We start from the raw sequence: 25050 nt of genomic DNA on the forward strand, positions 1-25050 counted from the left end.
CCAATGCAGGAGATGGAAGTGGAAATGCAAAAATATTTTGGTCCATTTAAATTGCTTCTTTATCTGGCAGGTACTGTTTCACTTTTTGTTAATTTCTGGTGTTTTTCTACTACCACATGATGTACACTGCATACATATATCTCGCTGACCTCGAATTCGTCGATTTTGAGTCGGTTTACAGTCACTCTTTGTGAATAACCCTCTCAGGAAAGCGTTTTCGCTACCACTTTAGGTTTTGACGTATGATGCTTCTTCATTTTTTAAACAAAATTTTTGAAAAAAATTAGGAATACAAGATGATCGGTTTGTTGACAACATATGCAAATTTCGACGAATTCCGTCAACCCATACAAATTTTAGAGCCATACTTAAGTGGTCTTTTTTCGCCCGTTCAGCCTCTGTACATTACAATTTAATTCCATAACTAAATAGGCATATAATGTTGTATAACCGACCAATTCAGTATACATACCCAATGGAAATCGTAATCAGTACAAGCCTGGTTATCGTTCAGTTCTTCTCAAGATAAAGAATAAACACGGCAGAACGTTTCGCTTAAAATTAATTTGTGCAGAAATGTTTATTAAATTTTAATCATTATATGTAAGCTCTGTAGATTTGGGTTAGCTATACATGCCTTTTCAATACGTTTCTTCAAGTGTTCAAATTACACAATTTAATGCAAAGCCAGCAATATTGTTACGTATGTACCATATGAAAAGTATATAAGTTCGGATATTTAAATGAAAAATATATATGAACCCATCAGCTGTGCAGAATAATATTTTTTAAATATTTGAAAACACTTGGGTAAAATATGACAAATCAACTTCTTCCAGTCTTTGCGAAGAGTGCATACATATATTTGATGACTTGCGATTTCGAGTATATGAATGAATACCGGAATCACTTTAAAATTTCGATTTAGATAAGATGCTATGATATATCTATGGATAAGATGTTTGTAGAGCTGATTTTTTACAACGGTCCAAGTCTGGCGTTTCTACTCCGCCCCCCTCGCGGAGTGGGATGAGCTCAAACTTTATAAAAATAGGGGTTTTCTGCGATTTTTAGCTTAAAGGCAGATGAATATTTTTCAGAACAGTTTTCGTCAAAAGTTTCCTAATTTGTTTTCCCTACAACCTTTTGAAATTCTTAAAACGGGTCACGATTTTGGACTTTTTTAGGATTTTGGACTTTTTCTCAAATGACTCTAACATGTCCGGGAACTCTACCAACTTATGCTAAACAACATACAATTACGAAATTTAATGGTTTGGGGTCCACCAGATTTGCGATATGCGTGAGAATGAGAATCTGAAATTCTCCAGAATTTAACATTGCAAAATATTGGGAGCTAACATGTTTGTATACCAAGATGTCCTGCCATTAAATATTTGTTAATGTTTGGCATGATGTCAAATAAAATGCTACATACATATGCCAATATTCGCAACAAGTTGAAGTTGTCGGGCTGTGAATACATCGTCACACGGTGAACTTTTTTCACATTAAAAATTAAGAAATCTCAACCACGTCCAGACTCTGCAATTAAGTGCACGTGTACCAAAAATAATTCCAGACCGTAATTAATCTGGTAATGTGAGGATCAAGGTTTTACTTTTACACTCTGCAACTTTTGTCCTAGCCAAGTTACAAATATGAGGGAAATTTGTGTTATTACCCGTTTTTTAAATAAGCAATATTTTGCATGCACCGGAGTTACAGTAATGTCCGGAATTTCGAAAGACAGAAAAAATTGATTTTTTAAGGTTGACGCAAATTGTAGAGCTGATTTTTGTGGGTACAACGGTATCCCTAATTTAGTTCAACTCTGCCCCGTACTTCAGGGGGAGGGGCAGAAAGTATACAAATACAACATCAATGGCTGTCGTATTTATACAAAGTTGTGAAACGAAACTTAACAGGACATGACGTGTCGCATGAAAGACGTCACGTTATCTTCTCGAACTTGTCATAAATTAAATGCACCCCATTGTTATTTAAAAAAACACTACACTTAAATATTTCCTATTTCCCATTTAAGTAAATCGAAAACAATGCGTAATAATTTCTCATGTATGAGTAAGAATTAAATAATTCGACAAGCAGATCCGCCGACTATTTCAAAAGTGGAAATACTCTATTGCATTATGTTCCCCACATGAAAAGAATTAAAACTTGCCAATTTTTTCGGGCGCCAAAATTTCCCTTGGGGGGTTATGAGAATAATGGGAGATTTATATGGTGCACATAGGGCACAGCATAGCTATGGGACGGGTTGATGAAATTTTAAAAACAAAATTTTGTTAGACTCTCTGGATCAGTACACCGATAGGTTTTTCGAACCGAGTTGGAATTCCGACTTTCAGGGGTTTTTCGCAGCGACGCAAGATTGACTCAAAAATTGGTTTTTCGCTATGAAGAAAAAGTATGACGAAATGTTCATACGTTAGCGTTTCACCAATTTTTACTACGTTGCAAATTATTAGTAGTAGAATAAAGGTTAAATTACCCAAAAAGTTGAAATCGACCTGCGTGACCGTTTCCGGAGATCCAAAGGTCACAATGTCAAAGGTCACATTGCCCGATAAATGGGGTATCGTTGGAAAGGTATTGGCGAGAGGATTCAGAATATGTATACCTTGTGGGGTCTGAAATCACTCCCCGCAAACATAGAGCCAGAAGAATATTTTTGAGTTTTTCCCATGCATGCTTCCGTGTTAGCTCCCAATCCACTGCAGTGTTAAATTCTGGACAACTGTCGATTTTCGCTCGTTTGCCTCTAGACTTGCAGGGAGTGATTTCTGACCCCACAAAGTATACATATTCTGAATCCTCTCGCCAATACCTTTCCAACGATACCCCATTTATCGGGCAATGTGACCTTTGACATTGTGACCTTTGGATCTCCGGAAAAGGTCACGCAGGTCGATTTCAACTTTTTGGGTAATTTAACCTTTATTCTACTACTAATAATTTGCAACGTAGTAAAAATTGGTGAAACGCTAACGTATGAACATTTCGTCATACTTTTTCTTCATAGCGAAAAACCAATTTTTGAGTCAATCTTGCGTCGCTGCGAAAAACCCCTGAAAGTCGGAATTCCAACTCGGTTCGAAAAACCTATCGGTGTACTGATCCAGAGAGTCTAACAAAATTTTGTTTTTAAAATTTCATCAACCCGTCCCATAGCTATGCTGTGCCCTATGTGCACCATATAAATCTCCCATTATTCTCATAACCCCCCAAGGGAAATTTTGGCGCCCGAAAAAATTGGCAAGTTTTAATTCTTTTCATGTGGGGAACATAATGCAATAGAGTATTTCCACTTTTGAAATAGTCGGCGGATCTGCTTGTCGAATCATTTAATTCTTACTCGTATACGAATAAACTTGAACTCATGGAAAATGCAAATATGTACATGGACAATTTCCAAATCTTGTAAATGTTTGCATGTTTGTAAATTCTATTATCATTCATGAGTTCATGTTAATTCGCGAACTCCACATAGATATTTACAACTTGGGATTAGATAACTTTAGAGCAAAAAAGTCACTTCCTTTAGTGGCTGCTTACTGAATTTCGGTTTAGATAATCACATTTGTATAAAAAATATCCAAACTCCATGTTGATGCGACTTTTGGTGGACTCACAATGAAGGGATATGTGTAATGGGTCCCTCAGAGGTACCCTTGACATGTGGATTTTTCTAGCACGTTTTTTCCCATTATTTGGACATACTTCACTTGCTAATGTTAAAAATTATAAAAATGTAAATACAAATGCTTCAGGGAGTCCATAGCAGAAAAATGTCCTCATATATTCATATTGCTCATTACTACATAACTACGTGACAAATATCGCAGAAGAATTTGCGTCACATTCTTCCTTGTTTTCCGACCAGACTGAACATTTATAAGATTCACACATTTATCGGTTGAAGATGCATTTACTAAGGAGGGGAACCTCACTAGTTGCCACCCACAGATCTCGATGCCCTTTGGATATGTTGGAGCACCCCATGAGTGAACAACAACCCCCAAGTGGTTTGATAGCATGGCCACATTTGCGCTCGCCACACCCACTTATGGTTAATCTAACAAAACCGCAGCATTTTCTTGGTTCGAGGTTATGTGGCGCATGATGCAATGCTTATAAGCATTGGAACTTTGATTGTCAGCCATTCATGCAATTCTCCATGGATTTTCAAAATTAAACATGTTTTGGAAACATCTGACCCTTCCCTACAATATATAATTTCAAATTTTTAAAATTTGACCTACGTGACCTGAAATCAAGGTCACAAGGTCAAAAAATGAGAATATTTGCAAAGTCCTTAAAAATGTGACTTCGCAAATTTGATTCGAAATTTAAAAGTCAGGCAACTCAGGGGAGTGGCAAAACATTACCCTCCGGTCATTCTAAAAATTGTGGGTGTGGCAGGGGGCGTGGGAAAATTGAATCAGGTTTAATTTATTAGAGTTTTAACACCTGGGAGCGTTAGAAATATCAGTATCCAATCAGGTCACCCCCCTCAACAATGGTTACATTATCACATTAAAATCTTCAATCCCCACCCACAGGGGGTGTGCCCATCAACGTTTTTGTGGTTAATCAACTTAAGTACATTGCGCGACACAAATAATTTATTGTAACGGAATGGCGACCCCAATGGTCACCTGATATCGCAAAAAAATACACCGAGGTTAAAATCTTGAATCCCCACCCACAAGGGGTGTGGTTATCAGCGGTTTTGCTATCTTTTAGAGAAAGCATGTCGTGTGACATATCGTTTTGACCAGAAACATGAGGGCAACTTAAAAATAGAATTAAAGTTACCAAAACCACACCCCCAGGTGGGTGTGGCTTTTAGCGCTTTTGCCATCTTGTCGAGAAAGCATGTCGTGTGACATATCGTTTTGGCCAGAAACATGAGGGCAACTTAAAAATAGTATCGATGCTACCAAAACCACACCCCCTGGTGGGTGTGGCCTTCTGTGCTTTTGCCATCTTTTCGAGAAAGCATGTCGTGTGACATATGGTTTTGGCCAGAAACATGAGGGCAACTTAAAAAATAGTATCGATGTTACCCAAACCACACCCCCTGGTGGGTGTGGCCTTCTGTGCTTTTGCCATCTTTTCGAGAAAGCATGTCGTGTGACATATCGTTTTGACCAGAAACATGAGGGTAACTTAAAAATAGTATCGATGTTACCCAAACCACACCCCCAGGTGGGTGTAACTTTTAGCGCTTTTGCCATCTTGTCGAGAAAGCATGTCGTGTGACATATCGTTTTGACCAGAAACATGAGGGCAACTTAAAAATAGAATTGAAGTTACCAAAACTACACACCCTGGTGGGTGTGGCCTTCAGTGCTTTTGCTATCTTTTCGAGAAAGCATGTCGTGTGACATATCGTTTTGACCAGAAACATAAGAACAACTTAATCATAGAATCGAATTTACCCAAACCACACCCCCCAGTTGGTGTGGCTTTTAGCGATTTCGCCATCTTTTCGAGAAAGCATGTCGTGTGACATATCGTTTTGACCAGAAACATGAGGGCAACTTAAAAATAGAATTGAAGTTACCAAAACCACACCCCCAGGTGGGTGTGGCTTTTAGCGCTTTTGCCATCTTGTCGAGAAAGCATGTCGTGTGACATATCGTTTTGACCAGAAACATGAGGGCAACTTAAAAATAGAATTAAAGTTACCAAAACCACACCCCCAGGTGGGTGTGGCTTTTAGCGCTTTTGCCATCTTGTCGAGAAAGCATGTCGTGTGACATATCGTTTTGACCAGAAACATGAGGGCAACTTAAAAATAGAATTGAAGTTACCAAAACCACACCCCCAGGTGGGTGTGGCTTTTAGCGCTTTTGCCATCTTTTCGAGAAAGCATGTCGTGTGACATATCGTTTTGACCAGAAACATGAGGGTAACTTAAAAATAGTATCGATGTTACCCAAACCACACCCCCAGGTGGGTGTAGCTTTTAGCGCTTTTGCCATCTTGTCGAGAAAGCATGTCGTGTGACATATCGTTTTGGCCAGAAACATGAGGGCAACTTAAAAATAGTATCGATGCTACCAAAACCACACCCCTGGTGGGTTTGGCCTTCAGTGCTTTTGCCATCTTTTCGAGAAAGCATGTCGTGTGACATATCGTTTTGGCCAGAAACATGAGGGCAACTTAAAAAATAGTATCGATGTTACCCAAACCACACCCCCAGGTGGGTGTAGCTTTTAGCGCTTTTGCCATCTTGTCGAGAAAGCATGTCGTGTGACATATCGTTTTGACCAGAAACATGAGGGCAACTTAAAAATAGAATTGAAGTTACCAAAACTACACACCCTGGTGGGTGTGGCCTTCAGTGCTTTTGCTATCTTTTCGAGAAAGCATGTCGTGTGACATATCGTTTTGACCAGAAACATAAGAACAACTTAATCATAGAATCGAATTTACCCAAACCACACCCCCCAGTTGGTGTGGCTTTTAGCGATTTCGCCATCTTTTCGAGAAAGCATGTCGTGTGACATATCGTTTTGACCAGAAACATGAGGGCAACTTAAAAATAGTATCGATGCTACCAAAACCACACCCCCTGGTGGGTGTGGCCTTCTGTGCTTTTGCCATCTTTTCGAGAAAGCATGTCGTGTGACATATCGTTTTGGCCAGAAACATGAGGGCAACTTAAAAATAGTATCGATGCTACCAAAACCACACCCCCTGGTGGGTGTGGCCTTCAGTGCTTTTGCCATCTTTTCGAGAAAGCATGTCTTGTGACATATCGTTTTGACCAGAAACATGAGAACAACTTAATCATAGAATCGAATTTACCTAAACCACACCCCCAGGTGGGTGTGGCTTTCAACGCTTTTGGTAGCAACTAATAACATAGGTCATGTGATACGAATAATTTATCGGAATGGAATGGGGACCTCGATGATTACCTCCTATCGCATACAAACCACACCCCCAGGTGGGTGTGGTTTGTACATATGCAATCACTCAAAAAATCATTGGAAAAATCAAGGAATTCAAGGAATTCGGTACTATGATAAATGTGTACAAGTTTAGACATGCCATAATTTAAAAAAAATTACAAATTGAACAACATTCCACGATTTTACAATTAAAACAATTTGGGTGAATAGTTATTGTAGAAATTCGTGTTAAGTGGAAAATTGATATTAATTTCCCAACGTTTTGATAAATTTCGGTAATAGTCGTCAGCTTATATATTTATATATAAGCTTATAATATATTTATATACTAAGAATAATATTACTATTTAGAAATTTAACTTAAATCATATGTTTAAACCGGCAGAGGTAAATCTCGCCGATTGCATGCCGGTAGTACTTAACTCGCCGCCGAAAAACCGTGCAAAATAGGCACCGCAGACAACTCACTCCGGGTTAACCTCTTGAGAGGATCCCATTAAAATTTACTTTCAAAAATTTGCTTTCAAGTTAACACTATCAATTACACGTTCATACTACTGAAGTTGAACGATCTGCGAAATGTTATTCAGAAACGCGACGTGTAGCATCGAAACCTGGGCCGCGACGCGAAATGTTTGTTTAAATGCGCCCCGCCCACAAGAGCATGCAAATTTACGCCCAATTTTGGGTGGGGTTATTAGGAATTGGATGTGATCCTTTACAGTATAGGCGGGAAGTCTTTCCACCCTCATAATTTTTTCACTTAAAGTCTTATATTTCTCGAGAAGCTTGAGGAAATGAACTACAATTTTGCACAATTACTTATCATGATGCAAGGTTTTCGGAACCATACTTTGGATAACGGCGTGGCACAGGAAACGACAGGGTGAAATTATATGCAAAATTCCGACTGGAAAAAAGTCTTTCTACCTTTTAACATTTTCGTTGTTTTTGTGTAATTCTTAAAAACATTCTTGAAAATTGTTCTCCACCCAGTACGGGATATATCATTCTTTAAAAAATAACGCTTGTATCATGTTCAAATTATTGGTTGTGATCAATATAAGCTCATAATGAGAGGAAATCGCCTTGTCACAGATCTTGGGCAAGACGTCGTAAGATTTCGTGAGGAGGGGTTTCGATACCAAACGATTTACAATAAACTACTCGTGAAGAAGTACATAGTTGGCAGAATAGTCCAAAAATACAAAAAGATTTGTACGGCGACGAAATTCCTAGCTTATGGACCGCCAAGCATTACGGCCCCAAGGATCGATCACGCCATCCTCTCCTCAATTCAGCTAAACCCTCGGCGGCAGCACCAAAAACTAACTGGAAACGAAGGAAGACTACGACCTTCAAATTTCTGTGCGAACTGTAAAGAATTAAGTAGAATAAGTTGGATTTGAAGACCCAGCAGTGCGGAAAAACTTTTATTTCCTAGGCCCATATGACCAAGGGTATGAAATTGGCTAAAAAGTATCGAAATTGATACATTCAAGACTGGAAATGTACAACATGGAGCGACTAGACCAAGACCAACTTGTTTGGCTCAGATCGGGTCACTCGGATAAGGAGATGCCCAGGAGATACAGACAAAACTAAGTACCATAAATCAACCATTAAGCATGGGGGTGGAAACCGAAACGTATGGGCGTGAATGTCGTAGAAGGGCATCAGAAATTTTGAGATAATCAAGGGAAGCATGGACCCCAACTGCTGTTGCGACATTAGGGGTTCGAATTTGATGGTGACGCGAGAAATAACCGCGTGGTGACAATTTTATTTCAAACAGAATGGTGAATTTAAGCATAGGTCAAAGTTTTTGAGAAGTAGATTTACGACAAACGAGATTTAGTTGTTGGATTGTACTCTAATATCACCGGACGGAATGTTAATGAACATTTGTTGTCAATTATGAAGCCTAAGATTTCGTAGCAAAAACTGTCAAACCCGAGTGGACTGGGCGAAGTCGTTAAATTTGAATTGGAGAATTTAGACACCTTATACACAATCTTAATTTTTGTGTTGATGCCTAGAGGTGTTATTGCCTTCCTAGAGGACCTGGGTGAACATGGCAAATGATAATTTGACTATTACATAACAAACAAAAATTTAAAATGAATGTTGCATTAAACTTAAGTCTGGGTGGAAAGGCTTTTTTCCAGTCGAACTTTTGTATATAATTTCACCCTGTCGTTTCCTGTGCCACGCCGTTATCCAAAGTATGGTTCCGAAAACCTTGCATCATGATAAGTAATTGTGCAAAATTGCAGTTAATTTCCTCAAGCTTCTCGAGAAATATAACGCTTTAAGTGAAAAAATTATGAGGGTGGAAAGACTTCCGGCCTATACTGTAGATCACTTATGTTTACCCGTAAATTATTGGGGTTGCATGAGATATTTTGCTAGAATACTGATTAAAAAACGCCTAAAGCCACACCCACTGGTGTGTGTGGTTTTGGTCGCTTGTAAAATGACCACTATGTTTCTGATGAAAATAATGTCACACGACGTGCTTTTTCGAAAAGATGGTAAAATCGGCGAAAGCCACACCCACCAGGGGGTGTGGTTTTGGTAGCATCGATACTATTTTTAAGTTGCCCTCATGTTTCTGGTCAAAACGATATGTCACACGACATGCTTTCTCGAAAAGATGGCGAAATCGCTAAAAGCCACATCAACTGGGGGGTGTGGTTTTGGTAGCATCGATACTATTTTTAAGTTGCCCTCATGTTTCTGGCCAAAACGATATGTCTCCACGACATGTTTTCTCGAAAAGATGGCAAAAGCACTGAAGGCCACACCCACCAGGGGTGTGGTTTTGGAAACTGCAATTCTATTTTTAAGTTGCCCTCATGTTTCTGGTCAAAACGATATGTCACACGACATGCTTTCTCGACAAGATGGCAAAAGCGCTAAAAGCCACACCCACCTGGGGGTGTGGTTTTGGTAACTTCAATTCAATTTTTAAGTTGCCCTCATGTTTCTGGTCAAAACGATATGTCACACGACATGCTTTCTCGACAAGATGGCAAAAGCGCAAAAAAACAAACCCACCTGGGGGTGTGGTTTTGGTAACTTCAATTCTATTTTTAAGTTGCCCTCATGTTTCTGGTCAAAACGATATGTCACACGACATGCTTTCTGGAAAAGATAGCAGAACCGCTGATAACCACACCCCCTGTGGGTGGGGATTCAAGATTTTAACCTTGGTGTGTTTTTTTGTGATATGATGGGACCAGTGGGGTCCCCATTCCGTCAAAATAAATTATTTGTGTCGCGCAATGTACTTAAGATGATTAACCACAAAAACGCTGATGGGCACACCCCCTGTGGGTGGGGATTGAAGATTTTAATGTGATAATGTAACCATTGCTGAGGGGGGTGACCCTGATTGGATACTGATACTGATATTTCCGGTCCCAGGTGTTAAAACTCTAATAAATTAAACCTGATTCAATTTTCCCACGCCCCCTGCCACACCCACAATTTTTAGAATGACCGGAGGGTAATGTTTTGCCACTCCCCTGAGTTGCCTGACTTTTAAATTTCGAATCAAATTTGCGAAGTCACATTTTTAAGGACTTTGCAAATATTCTCATTTTTTGACCTTGTGACCTTGATTTCAGGTCACGTAGGTCAAATTTTAAAAATTTGAAATTATATATTGTAGGGAAGGGTCAGATGTTTCCAAAACATGTTTAATTTTGAAAATCCATGGAGAATTGCATGAACGGCTGACAATCAAAGTTCCAATGCTTATAAGCATGGGCCAGATCCGCCAACTCGTTTCAGCAAAATTGAATAGGAAAATGCTGCGGTTTTAATAGATGAACCATAAAGGCGTCAAAAATACGAAAAAAGCTCTGTTTTCACTCAATAAAACCCTCGCCAAAAATCCAATTTCTATAGGATTTTGAAAATATTGCACCATTATACTCCTAGATAGTTGTGTTATCATATCCAATATCAAACTCAACTTTTTTGAAATTTTTATTTTTTCGAAGACGTACCCCTGGTCAGGAAATTTTCGAAAATATTCAAAAAATTTGAAAAATATATTTTGGTATCCGATATTATAAAACAACTATCTGGGAGTGTACTGGTGCAAAATTTTGAAATTGTGGCCAAATTTGAATATTTGGCGAGCGTTTGAAGATGGCGATTTTCGTATTTTTGACGCCTTTAAGTGGGTGTGGCGGGCGCAAATGTGGCCATGGCATCAAACCACTTGGGGGTTATTGTTCACTCATAGGGTGCTCCAACATATCCAAAGGGCATCGAGATCTGTGGGTGGCAACTAGTGAGGTATTCCTCCTAAGTAAATCTCATAAATTTGCTGAATTGTCTTTTTTTTCAAGCAAAACACAGACCGGTTTTTATATATGCAAAATAAGTATGTGCACAAAACTGCAGGTAGGGGGCCGTCCATAAATTATGTCACGAAAAAATCGCAAATTTCTAAACCCGTCGCCCCCTTGAACATGTGTAACATAGGCACGATATCATTGGAGCCTTGTACCCCTCTTCTCCCCTCTTGCGTTACGTAATTTATGGACGGCCCCCTAGACAATTACGTCAGTCTCTCTTACTTGTAAGAACTAAAGGAGGATTCCTATTTCTTGGTAATTTATTTGCATATCTACGTAATTTGGCGAAATACTTACTGAAAGTATTATGAACTTTTGTCAAAATGTTGTACATATCTTATCAGATTTTTGCCCCAGTCTGGGTGAAGATCTTGCCTGAATATAAAACCAGTTGCACTCTGCTTCTTCACAAATACTGACTTGGAGTTTGAAGTACTAACAAAAGTTCAACAATTCGTCGTCAAGATTAAAAATAATATTACACTATTATACAATTTCCTTCGAATTACACGGAAATACTAGAGGAAAAAGAGCTTTGTTATCAATACATACTTATTTTCAACGCAAACTGCCATACATTATCAAAACATTTCTAAGAAAATTTGTCACTAGCTTCCATATCTACAAGAATAAAATCCTGCACAAAAAGCATTTAAGGTGAGCATTAATTAAATTATAAATATGCTTAATAACTAAATCGATACTTGTCCCAAAATATTTTTATTATACAGGGTGGTTCAAATGTCAGGTTACAATGGGATATTTTTCAATGCGAAAAATTCGCAAATCTCCATTAGTTACCGATATTTTGCCTCCGAAATTCAACATTTTAACAATTTTATCATCAAAAGTGATCCATAAGTTTTGATAAAAAATAATAAAAATCTCAATCCCAAATCCGTAAATAATGGAAATTTACGAATTTTTCTCATTGAAAAATTTTCCATTGTAACCTGTCATTTAAACCACCCTGTACATTTATCATTATTAATTATTATTTATACATTTGCATTGCACATTTTGAAGTACTTGGATTGATACTAATTTATTTTCTTTTATATTTATCTCGTCTTTAGAATGTTACACCCGCTACTTGTCACCCTCTCCACAATAATATTTACCTCATTTCGACGGATATTCTCCCTCCTTTCCTCCCAAATACCTCAAAAAATTCGAAGCAATCTCATCATTCCTCCACCCTCCCCGAACCATAGATCGGAGTACTCCGGGCTTGGAGTACGTACTCCGGGCTTGGAGTACGTACTCCGGGCTTGGAGTACGTACTCCGGCCTCCGGAGGCCGGAGTACGCAGCTTTTTCTGGAGGCCGGAGTACGCGGAGGCCGGAGTACATGTGGCCAGCCGGAGGCCGGAGTACGCGGAGGCCGGAGTACGCGTGGCCAGCCGGAGGCCGGAGTACGCGGAGGCCGGAGTACGCGTGGCCAGCCGGAGGCCGGAGTACGCGGAGGCCGGAGTACGCAAAATATCCGATCTATGCCCCGCACCCCACAAGAAACCATCCCCCGAATTGGTTACCCGGTTTACCAACACTGCCCAAGTCTTCATCCCCTTCCTCCTACCCGGCCTTATCTCTCCCTCCGACCGACTCCATTTATACTCCCTGTATAAACAAGCCACCTCCGGGAACTGTCCAATATCCCTGCAAAATCTCCGCCGTTCTAAATTGACCTGGCTCTCGCTCCGCGGAATGCCCGCCTCCCGAGCGATGGAAGAATACGTAAATTTCTACGAAACCATGGCACGCAAAGAAGTCGAGCATCTCACCCAGCTCAATTACGCGGGTGCAATTACCCGGGATTTTAAAACCTTACATAACTTTACCCCCATCCTCCATCTCGGGCACATCGTCATCCCGCTAAACCAGCTGCCCCCTCGTCTCTTGAACGAGTACAATTCCGCCGTTAAGACGAAATACATGGCGGCCGGGCGGGGCAAGGTGGCCTATGACGAGGGGGCAATGCGCGACCCGAGGCCGATCAGTGACCCACATTTTCTCTCAATTTGGACGGAAACCCATTTCTCTAAATTAGTGACACACCTTTCCCCGGGTAGAGTTGAGTTGGCCCCATACCGGGAATTATTCGGACTCTGCGCAAACTCAGAAGACTATCTTATCGTAGACTTAACCGGGGTGCAAGCCATCCCATTAAGAAAATCGGATAACGCAGTTCTCTCTCCGTGCGTCGTACTTTTAAAACTTTCCCCTTCTTCCCAACAATTAGTAGCTATCGCAATTGAAAATCTAGTTGAAACACAATCAAATTCTAGCAATTTAAACATGCCGCCTTTTCCCTCTGTTTTAAATAACCTTCGCCTCCTCCACCCCGCCGATGGGGTGGCCTGGGAACTCGCCAAGTTACACGGGGCCCTTAATGCCAACTATATTTCTGGGATGGGCCTTCACACCGTGTTATATGCCGCCCTGGCGGGCCCTATTTCACTCACATTTGAATCCATGGCGGGATCCTTTTCCCGCCCAAATTCCGTGATTCGCCGAATTTTTGAGGTCCATTCCTACGTCCATTGTGGCGTGGATTCTAACGCGTTCGATTTTAAGGAGAGCGTCCTCTACGCAGAAGGCTCGCCGTACTATCCCTGGCCGGCTGACACGTCAAACGGCGGGATTTACAATGTGGCCCGGCTAATTTGCGACGGATGGGGGCAAACTGAGACGAACTCTCACCCGATCTACGACACCTACAATAATTCCAGGAAGGAGAACATTATTACTTACACGGAACATGAGGATGTCCTCCCATTTCGAAAATTTGTTAATAGTTTTATCCCACCGATTAAGACCTTTGTCACGAAAGTGGTCTCCCTTGTGGGGCGGGATGAGACTGAGATGGTCTATATGTCCGAATTCCTGACCACCTTAAGGGACAAACTACCCTCAGAAAGCTGGGTTAGGACGGACCTAGAAAAAAATTGTTTCGATCTAAATGATAATTTTTTGGAGGGGGAAACGCTTATCGCGAAACTTTTGAACTTTTTCATCTTTAATGCCGTTCTACATTGGTGGAGCATTTTCTCCTGGAAAGTAAGCAGATGAAAGATTTTCATGGAATTATCAGGATCGGGGTGGATTTTGAAAATACAAAAACCCGTCGCGAAGATATTTCTGAATGTATGAGGAAAATCAATAGTGTGGCTGACAGGTCGAAAATGTACCTAATGAATAACATGGTCTCGTATCCGCACTTGAGTAGGAACTTTGCCGATTTTTTTGCAAAGGAGGGAGGATATTTTGGAAGTGGGGTGTTTTCCAGTAATAATTTTTCTTTGGATAGGTTAAAAGTATTGAAATCTTACCAGGATGAGTTTGCCGATGGGTTAGAACGGGTGTTTGAAGGGAAGGGTAACACCGGGGTTTGTGCGAATATGACCCTGTCCGATTTAGGGGTTAGTGTTCAAAGTTAAACAGAAATAAATTGTTAACATTACATATAAATACGTGGTAAAACTTGAAAATTAGATATATTAATTGTATACATATATATGAAACATGTTCTAGACTAATTCATTTCAAATTTATTTAAATACTTGATTCAGATGTTGTAAACTTTTTAATACAATTTATTTAACTCGGAATCTACAGTGTAGATTCTACACTCCTAATAAATACATTTTTGGCATATTATTGATTATGTGTGCATAAATTAATATCAATATATTCCCTTATTATGATCATCAATTTTAATGTAGAAATCCCAACGGTTTATTATATTCACCTGGAATATTCATATCCGGTCTAATCTCTCGTTCAACGAGGCGACTAACGAAGCCGGAATTATCATTCTCCAGCAACTTATTTAACTTGCCAAGTTTGTGAGATATGCGAGATTTCGCAAAATCTTTGTTGAGGATTTTACTTCGCAACTTTACCAAACTAATAGGATTTTTCACACACAGCAAATAGGCAGGTTTCTAAATATTTTGCAAAATTATTTCGCCAAACTTTGTTAAATAAGGTTGCTATGCTAAATAAGACGTTGTCCTGAGTTCGTTTATTGTCAAAAAAAAAATTAAAACTATTTCTCATGTGTTTTCTGTTCTTGGGTGGCAATTATGTTTAGGAAGAGAGTATGTTTTCGTGATTTTAGTGAGGAAAAAAGCAATCCACATAACTTTTGGCTTGTCGAAAACTAGTGTAGTGAACCTTGGTTTAATCAAACAACATAGCTATGTCTCTGTGTTGAACGTAATCAAATATTTGTGCATTTTTGTAAAGATATGTATGTATGTATCTGGGTGCATAAATACCTGGTTGCATTCCACAGTTTATGCACGGAACAGTGTTCCTCAAACATGTTTCTTGTATCGGGGAAAAAACGGGGTGATTTTTGTGTTTTATGTGCACCTTCTACGAGATATGCAATACACGGTAGTATGTATGTAAAAAAAAAAAAAAAAAAAAAAATTTACCCATGAACAAATGATGAGACAAAAAAACACTCCGTCAGGAACACTGACACGCAGGAGCAGTGTGAGAATCAGATTCCAAATATTGGGTAAGTCTGATGACTAGATTCACTTCAATATGTACGAGTACGTAGGTTTGTGGTGGCAGTGGCATTGTCGCAAGAGAGAAGAAAAACGAATAAAAGTTAGCATTTCTTGGCAGTTAAAGAAATGCGTTGAAATACAAAGGTTGGAATTTCAGAAAGATCAAATAAAAGTTTGCCTTTCTTGGAATTTCAGGGAGATGCGAAACTGTGTAAGTTATTGGCTAGGTTAAGCGAGGTTGGGGTTGAAGACGGGCAGGGTTCCGGTGAGTAGAACTGATGATAATGAAATGGAAAAATGGTGAATGTTGGTCTTGTACTATTTTTTGCATGGTTTTAATCGACAAGAAAAAGTAAGTATCTGTATTTGTATTGTGCAAATTTTTGATTTTACAATTTCTGCTAGTTTTTTTAACACTTAATGTCACCAAATAATTGTAACGTAGGCGTCCTGGTAAAAAAGCGTGTTTTCATTGTTAAGCTGCTTAATGACCACTTTGTAATACAAAGTTTGTATGTATACAAACATCAGGTAATAAACGGTATTGTTGAAAAACACGAAAAACAGGTAAACATAAATTATGGCACGAAAAACACTATTTGAGGAACACAGTCTGAGTCACTTTCTTTGTGACTCGGACGGTTTGTATGTGACAGAGACTGTTTAATAGCGCGACATGGTTTACAAAAAAAATGCACCAAAAAATTTGGCACAGTATGAAGTTAAACTTGATCTAATCTATTTATACAGGGTGGTTGTTATGTCTCTTTACAATGGAAAATTATAAATAAGAAACATTTGTGAATTTCAATTTGTTCCGTTACGTTCTCCCCGTGAAATTAACCAAATAAGATTTTTCATATTGGTAATTTTCCTAAGTCCTTGGACTTGATGGAAATTCCGATTTTTTTTACATTGGAAAATTTTGAATCGTAAGGAGATATAAAAACCACCCTGTATGCATCAATGAAGCTTGGGCTAATTAAGTACTTTCCAACGAGTGTGCATTTTTGTGCAAATTTGTATTTATTTAATGCCGAGATTTTAACAGGATTCACTCTTTCTTCACCGCTTTGTAAATATCTCAAACTCTTTGGGTTTTCCTTTTCTAAAAACTTTTCTATTTTCTAAGAAATTTTTGATTCAGGTTATTTCTCCTCAACATCTTTTCCATAAACATAGGTATGAGTAATAAATATGTTGAATTTAAATTTTTTGCTCACATTTTTCCAGAAATGAATAAAACCCCAGAACAAGAGAAAGTCGAGGTGGAAGCTGCCTTCAAGAAAATGGAATCCTACAACCCCACCGATAAAACGATTAAGGTCGCCGACTTTGAAAACTTGTTGGTGAAAGCGCTCAACTATCCGACTACCCCGGAACAAGCCGCCATTTACAAAAAGATGTGGGACGGCCCGTTCGGCGGGGTAATTCCGCTCGACGTCTTTCCCGACAAATGGGTCGCCCGGGGGGACGACGTGGAAATGATGAGAATCCTGATTCACGCGATGGATCGAGATAAAAACGGATTTGTCGACAGCGAAGAATTGCACACGATAGCGAACGCTTTATTCGCGCACAATCCAAGTTTTCGCAAAACCGATTACGGCAAGTTTGTCGTGGAAGCGGATACGAATCAAGATGGGAAAGTGAGCATTGAAGAGGCCGTCGTGTGGTTTGCGAAGGAAGGGGGACGCGCTTGAAGATTTGGGGAAGTGGGAATAATGGAAAATTTAAATATCTATGAATCTGCCTCGAATCTATTTGCATGGAGGTTTCAAATTTGGGAAATAACAGTTTAGAATATTGGGAGAAATTTAAATTTAATGAGTTTTTTGGAGGTGGCAGCATTTACGAATTTGCGAGTGGAGAAAAAGCGTAAGGGAGTAGAATAAATTTATATTTAAAAATATAAACATTAATTCTCCGGTTTCGTAATTAATTTTAAATATGTCATAAACTATTTATAACAATTTCTAACATTCTTTAAATTTCATGAGCCGTTCCGAAAAATGTCTTCCACATACATAGCTTGTTTATGCTAGTAGTTTCTTATTCATAGGAGAAAAGAAAAGTTTTTGCAAACAATAAAGGCTACAGGAAATTGACATCAATAAAAAATTCATGATTATGCATTTTATGTAGAATAGGTAATTACACCGGAAGGCGATCCTTACAGTAAGCAAAAATTTAAATCGTACCCTTTTCGGTGATGTCATAAATTAATGGATCTCCGCTTTATTTAAATCGTTTCGGCTTATGTAATACATCCGTCTTATAGGAAATTTAATGTAGATTCCGAAAATCATATTCATTTTTTGATTTTCCTCTCCGATTATGCACCATTAATTAAAAAGTTGGTCAGCATTGAAAATTCATGCAAATAATTAAATCGTACCCTTTCGCTTTTTTGATCATCTAATTCTCCCACACACTTAAAAACAATAATTCTTAAACAAAATTCGATTGATTTACAGTTTTTAATATTTTTATGTAAAAAGTTTCAAATTTTTTGACTTTGGTGCTGCTAGACATCCTGCAAAGTGAGGAGAAAATAGCTCTATGTTGTGGAACGATATAGGGTTTTTTGCTGCATTGGAAAGGACTATACAACTACGAAATTGCATTCTGGGCGAAGTTTTAGGAGCCTACTATCCAATTCATTGACCAAACATGGAAGAAAACTGGATTCTTGGGTAATTATCCTAGACGCTGACACAAAACAGCAATAACCAAGGGCGAGCATCGAAATATAATCAGTAACATCTTGACCAACTGCGGACTTTTGGTCCCGAAAATTACATCTGAGTTGCAAGAACAATTCAACAGAACGGTTTTTACTCAATCAACCAGAGCCTGAATCGGGAAAGGGGCTTTAAGGGTCAAAGTGGGAACAAGAAGCCATTCATTTATGAGTTAAATATGGGGCAACGTCCTAAGTGGATCCTGGACCTAAGCGTTAGTATTCTGAATGACTGAAAACGTGTCAATCAGCATGACACAATCATATTCAACATATTTAGGTCAAATGCAGTCGTGAAGATGTGGAGGAAACCTGGAGAAGACCTTAAACCCAGATGCATGAAAAAGACCGTGTAACGTAGTGAGTGAATTGTGATGGTTTGGGCCCTAAAATTTTGGAATTGTGTTGGAACTTTATCTTTACTGAGTCAATCATCAACAAGGAAGGCCAGCAGACAATTCTGTTGGAAAACCAAGTCCACAGAGCGAGAAAATTGAGACTCATGTTGAAAATAATTTTTCACTTCGATGCAGATCCCAAAAATGTGCGAGGTTTGTTAATCGGTATCTCGAGTGAAAGGGAATTAATGGTCTTCCGTCAGTTGCCTGACCTACTGGGGTCAACCCCATCGAAGAATTATGGGCATAATCGGTGATTAGGATTTCGAACCGAAAATCGAAGCCCAAACATGACTTGTATGTTATTTTAAGCGAAGTGTGGGTAAATGTCTGACCGGAAGTGACAAAGAATTAGTAGAATTCATGCCTCGGCGTGTCAAAGTTGTAGTTGTAGTAAACCGAGGCCTTTCAAAGTGTTAATTAATTATTAGACACAATTGTCATTAAAAACCCGCAAGGGTACGATTTAATTTTTTGCATGGATTTTAAATCTTTCCCAACTTTTTAATTAGTGGTTCATAATCGGTAAATAAAAACACAAAATGCGTGCCATTTTCGGAATCTACGTTAAATTTCCTATAAGACTGATGTACTACATAGTAAGGATCCATTTCCATAAAGCAGAAAACCATGGATTTATGACATGACAGAATAGGGTACGATTTAAATTTTTGCTTACTGTACATACAAATCGTAAGCTTGGACGGAAATGTGTTCTAATTTAGCTTGTCTAAGGAGGTCTAATTGTCTACCACTCCCTCCCAGAATTTGACGCCCTTTCAATAAATTGTAGTAGCCCATAAATTGACAAAAATCCCCCCAAGGATTTTACCCCATGGCCCCATTTGCGCCTGCCACACCCACTCAAAGGAGAGTCAAACACTAAACTTACTGGATTGAAACCTTCATCGTATCCGATATCAAAATCAAGTTTTTGAAAATTTTGATTTTAAAAAAAAATATTTCCTGACCAGGCTTCGAAAAAATTGACATTTAAAAAAAAGTTTAGTTTGATATCGGATACGATTAAGCAACTATCTAGGATCCAAATTATGGAAATCAGATCAAAATTTGTATGGGTGAAAAGGAGGCTTTTTCGTGCTTTTCGGCCCTTTGATTACATGATATCTATTTTTATTTTATCGATAAATATGAATGGATAAATGTATGCATACAGAATGATTTGTGTTTCGAATAATTACTGTACACCCAAAATGTGGGATTATTTCAAATAAGAATTTATCATTTCTTTATTATTTGGCATTTCTTTTTCCTTTGATAAAATATCTTTGCTTTCTTAGCAGCAGAACTTAGCGATTCGTAACAATATGAGTTGTTTCTATTGTTTCAGCCTCGGCCAATATTGTAGCTAATTCTCCGACAAATGTATGCACCACAAAAATCCCAATTAGCCGAAGAATATTGAAGAGGACCGTCATCCCTCCGGTGTACCCTTTCAGTCCGAGAGTAGATGCTCCCAGAATGTTGAACAGAATTACCACAACGGCCAAATTTCTCCAATATTTCCCTCTTCGTATCCCTTCATCTAGTCGAGTTTCCTTAGTGCATTTAGAAAAATAAAATTTATTGCTGGCTAATTAAGTAATATTAAAAGTCATTATCTTAGTACCAGCCGACAAGCCTTCGCCATTTTGTAAGCGGTCCACAGCGCGGCAAAATGAAGTATGAATGCGGCAAAAACAAGTGGCACGGCTAGCAGTATAAAATTCGAATTATTTTTTCACTAATCAATTAATATTAAAGTTATTAAATACTAACAATGCGATGGTGTGAAGTGTAACTCTCCGATTTGGTTGAAATTTTGAAATTATGTGGTCAATATCAATACAGCCAACGTTTTCAGGCAGTTTGTTTGCAGAATTTGCCAAAATATTTGAGGGCAAAGTTGAAAAACTTTGCCTTTGACTTCGAAAATTGCAGTTGAGTTTGCTTCCTCTGCTTGATAAAAATTGCATATTTTTCAACTTTGACCTCTCATTTTGCCAAATTTTGACCATAGCACAAACTTCCTCAAGAAACGTTGGTTGTATTGACGTGGACCACATAATTTCAAAATTCCCACCAAATCGGAGGGTTACACTTCGAACCATCGCATCGTAAGTTTAAATATGCCCTCCTCACTATAAATCGGACTTGCCACTTTATGTGTTCCTAAGTAAAATCCAATAATGTGAAATCCTACTTCCCCCCATTTGAGCAAATTAACCGTCGTCATTACCTGTTGAGGTTGAGATTTATGCAATAACGCAATGAATGAACCATGATAAAGATGTAATTTTTAATTTAAATAATTTTGTGAATTGAATTGACTCACCAAATCCGAAACGACAGCAAAAATTGCGGCATCTCGATACCTCGCGTCTTCCATTGTCGTTTGTGCAATTAAAAACAATTGATGTCTCTTTTTCTTAAAGTCCCAGGTTAAATGGAAAATTTAAATTATTTGAAAATTTGGCACATTCGATGACAAATTTGTATCTTTCAAAATATCAGATTTATTTATATTATTGGAAGACAATTATATAAATACATTTTAATTCAGAGAACCAAATAAACAAATATTTAAATGAATGCAGCAGCTGACTGATAGATGGATCTATTTAGAAGCGAGAGGTAGAGGGAAAGTGGAAAGTATTTACATGTGGAAAGTTAACCTGTGTAAGTGAAAATCAATACTTGTGGAAAAAACCCGGAGAATATTGGAATGTCTTTTCAAAGCCCATTACATATTCCTCGTGAAGTGGGGAGCCTCTTCACGAGTGATTGATACATATGTATAAGTTCAATTCGAATTATGTAGAAGTAGAATTTTACGTAGTAGATAGCTTCAGTTTGGACCAAATGTCATATTCCAGAAGCTTGAGGTTCGGCGACAGTGAATTCTGTTCTTGGTCCGAAATGGAGTCAGAAATTTTGGAATTCTACCCTCTTTTTACGATTTTGGCCTTATCAGAAGGTCCTGAGCCCTGTCACCTGTTGGAATATCTAGTAGCTATTTTTTAGTAGTGTGTGGTTTAGTGGTACTCTCATTCGCTCGATTACCTCAAAAAATAGTTTTTGACAAAAAGAGTCACCTCCGGAGGAAGAAAATTCACTTTTTTTAACCAAATCCAGTTTATGCCGAGTAAAAAAATCAGAGGAAAATTTCGCTAACTAATGGAGATTTACGAATTTTTCTCATTGAAAAATTTTCCATTGTAACCTGACATTTAAACCACCCTGTATACAATGCAAGGAAGGTACATAATTCAAAATTATTTTTGAGCCTGTAATTAAATCTAACTTTAGCAACGATTTATAGTCAAACTTTACCAATAAATATGTTGATACATTTCCGACATAAAAAATACGTATCTAACAAGTCTTGTATAATCTTATTAGCTCACCCTGCGCAGCACGGGAGCTATTGAATTCCCCTTGTCCGTCCGTCCGTCTGTATGTTAACGACCTTTTTTTTGCAACAATTGATGCTAATTAAAATGTCCCTGGTCCATTTTTTCATAAATTAATAGCACAGTTGGTATCTGACACTCGGAAACCACAAATGATGCGAAAGAATTGGGGCTTTGATGCATGACGCACCAATAATGCTTACTACTCGGTAGATTTTATTAGACAATTTTGACATAAATTTTTCAAAATTATCGTTGCTCGTTGGTAGGTAATTCTGCACCAGTGATGCACAATTTTTGGACTCTTCTCGATGCATAATAATTATTGATCTATTTTGTTTAATTTTTCTGCACCATTGGTGGAACATTGCATAAACATTATTGATCCACTTTGGTGGATTTTTCTGCACCATTGGGGCATAATTGCAAAAAATTATGTATCTATTTTGTTGCATTTTTCTGCACCTTTGGCGCAAGTTATAACCAAATCATTATTACAGGGTGAGCTGCTTCTAACGTTACTACGGTTTATTTGTTTATCTATATGCCTGGATATTTGGCAGTTTGCGGTAACTAATTACATATGTATTCATAGTTATACCACTTATGTAGGTATATTCGTTAATTACATATCCACCCAAATTAAGCTTACTTACAATATCTATATATGTTAGAATAAATGTAATTTGTTTCCAGGAACACATTTTTCAGAATACTAATTAAGGTATATATGTAAGTATCTCTGCTTACGTAAAATATTCTCCGAATACCATTAACGTTAAGTAGTCTAATAGAGAATCTAAATAAAACGCAATATAAAAAATCCAATTCCAAAAGTTGGAATACCATCTACTTTTTATTCGGTTATATACATATATCTTTATTCCTTCGTCCCATTTAGTATTACCACAGCAAGACTAAGGGTTCAAAATATTTTTGAAATTTAGACGAAACATTAATAAATATTCTCACATTTAATATTTTTAAATTGAACCATTTTAATTAGTGAAATCCCCAAACCCCTTAAACTTGGCTCACTGTAAAACCCTAAATTCAGTTCAAATCAGGCAAGAAAGCTCCCTTGGTACAATGCTTCTCCAAAAGAAATGTGCCCCAACCCCCCATCTCTTTATAATTATTTTAACCTTAATAAACAATTTCACGATATCGATAGGAAAAAGTAACGACAAAAGTGCTGCAACTTGGCCTTCATTTTTAAAAACATTGAACTATTGCACAATTCAAATATTTTATTCTTACTCAGACTACCAAAGTTGGGACATTATTTCAAACGAGATACAAAACTTAAAACTTCCCAATGTTAATTTCGTCTTGGAAAACACCCTCCCTCCAAGTAATAGATATTCTCAAGTCCTCCATTTAAAACTTGGTGACTACTCCATCTATAAAAATTTCCCATTCCCTGACCACAATTTCGCCGAAATTTATTCCAATTGCCACACGGCCATGACCTTATCACGGATAAATCCGCGATCCATAATGACTGCAATGGTAGCATTTAACGAAGACCCCAATTACATAATCCACATTAGCCCGTACCACGAGAGACGAAGATTTAATTCCTATTTCCGCTACTATTATAAAAACATGTTGACATCAATCTTGCTCTATGCTAAAGTCTATCCTTCAGGGTTTAACACCTTATCAATCGTATGCTATACTTGTACGCCCCCAGTAAAATCAAAGGGTTTGATTGATGTACAGAATTACGTAAAAAAATTGATTGTCGTGACAAATGTGAGAAACATCTCCAAGTTATATAAGCAATTAACTAAAAACTTGAATAAACACTTAGTAGAATTTGTTACTCGTCACAAACTGTGGGACGATTTTCCCTGTAGTTTTAAACATTCCGGCCTACACACGCCCGGATTTACTTGTCCCATGACAGAATTACGGTTTAGATACAACTTCACAATATTAAGGGTGCCGAGCTCATACCCAAATAGGATAGGGTGGGTTGAAAATAACAGGTATGTAGTTAAGAGCGATATCGAAGAGAGATTCACATCTCCAGGTAAAGCGATCAGAGTGACGTGGATCAAACACGGCGTGGACATTAAAATTTATCGGTATAAACTTTACGCTTTACCTGAACCAATCAGTGCAGCATCGTTTCTTAATATTTTGGATGCGTTGGTTTTTCCCCTGCTAATATTTTTTGGGGGTTGTTTTAGTCTGATACTGTACGTAAACAAAACCTTTGTTTTCGCCCCTTTCCTCTGGACCGTTAGGATGTTCCTTCAACAGGGCGTGGATATCATAATTGATCCAGAAAAGGGTGGAAAAGTGTCAAAACTGCGAATATTTTCGGCCCATTTGATCATATCCCTATGGTTATTTACGGCCTTCATAATGAGCGGAATGTTTGGTGGGGAGTTCTTCTCTATCTGTTCGACGCATAGTTTGCCACCTTTTTCCAAAAATTTAAAACAGTTATCCTTAACGGAAAATATTCCCATATATACCTTTACAATTTCTCTTTTCAAAAATGAATCAATGAACAAATCACGACTTACTAGTAGTTTGAGGGACGTTATAATTCCACAAAAACTAGACACGGATGGGTATTCTCCATCATATTTGAAATTGTTGGAAGATATTAGCACAAAAATTAAGTGGTATCG

At 38.2% G+C, this 25050-nt stretch overlaps 2 protein-coding genes across 2 annotated transcripts; one reads left to right on the forward strand and one right to left on the reverse strand.

Moving 5' to 3' along the window:
• Positions 1–16916: 16916 nt before the first annotated feature.
• LOC118439013 lies at positions 16917–17876 on the forward strand. The gene is made up of 2 exons (XM_035860020.1): positions 16917–16995; positions 17082–17876. The coding sequence occupies exon 2, from the start codon at positions 17084–17086 to the stop codon at positions 17549–17551; it is 468 nt and encodes a 155-aa protein (XP_035715913.1). The 5' UTR covers positions 16917–16995; positions 17082–17083; the 3' UTR covers positions 17552–17876.
• Positions 17877–20217: 2341 nt separating this feature from the next.
• Positions 20218–21612, reverse strand: LOC118438996. Its single transcript, XM_035859991.1, has 4 exons — positions 21325–21612; positions 21132–21228; positions 20620–20702; positions 20218–20548 (listed from the first exon to the last, which is right to left on the reverse strand). Exons 1-4 carry the CDS (start codon positions 21376–21378, stop codon positions 20300–20302), a joined length of 483 nt encoding a protein of 160 aa, XP_035715884.1. The 5' UTR covers positions 21379–21612; the 3' UTR covers positions 20218–20299.
• Between the last annotated feature and the right edge of the window lie 3438 nt (positions 21613–25050).

The sequence above is a fragment of the Folsomia candida genome, unplaced genomic scaffold, assembly GCF_002217175.1.
Source record: "Folsomia candida strain VU population unplaced genomic scaffold, ASM221717v1 Fcan01_Sc029, whole genome shotgun sequence".
Taxonomy (NCBI): Eukaryota; Metazoa; Arthropoda; class Collembola; order Entomobryomorpha; family Isotomidae; genus Folsomia; species Folsomia candida.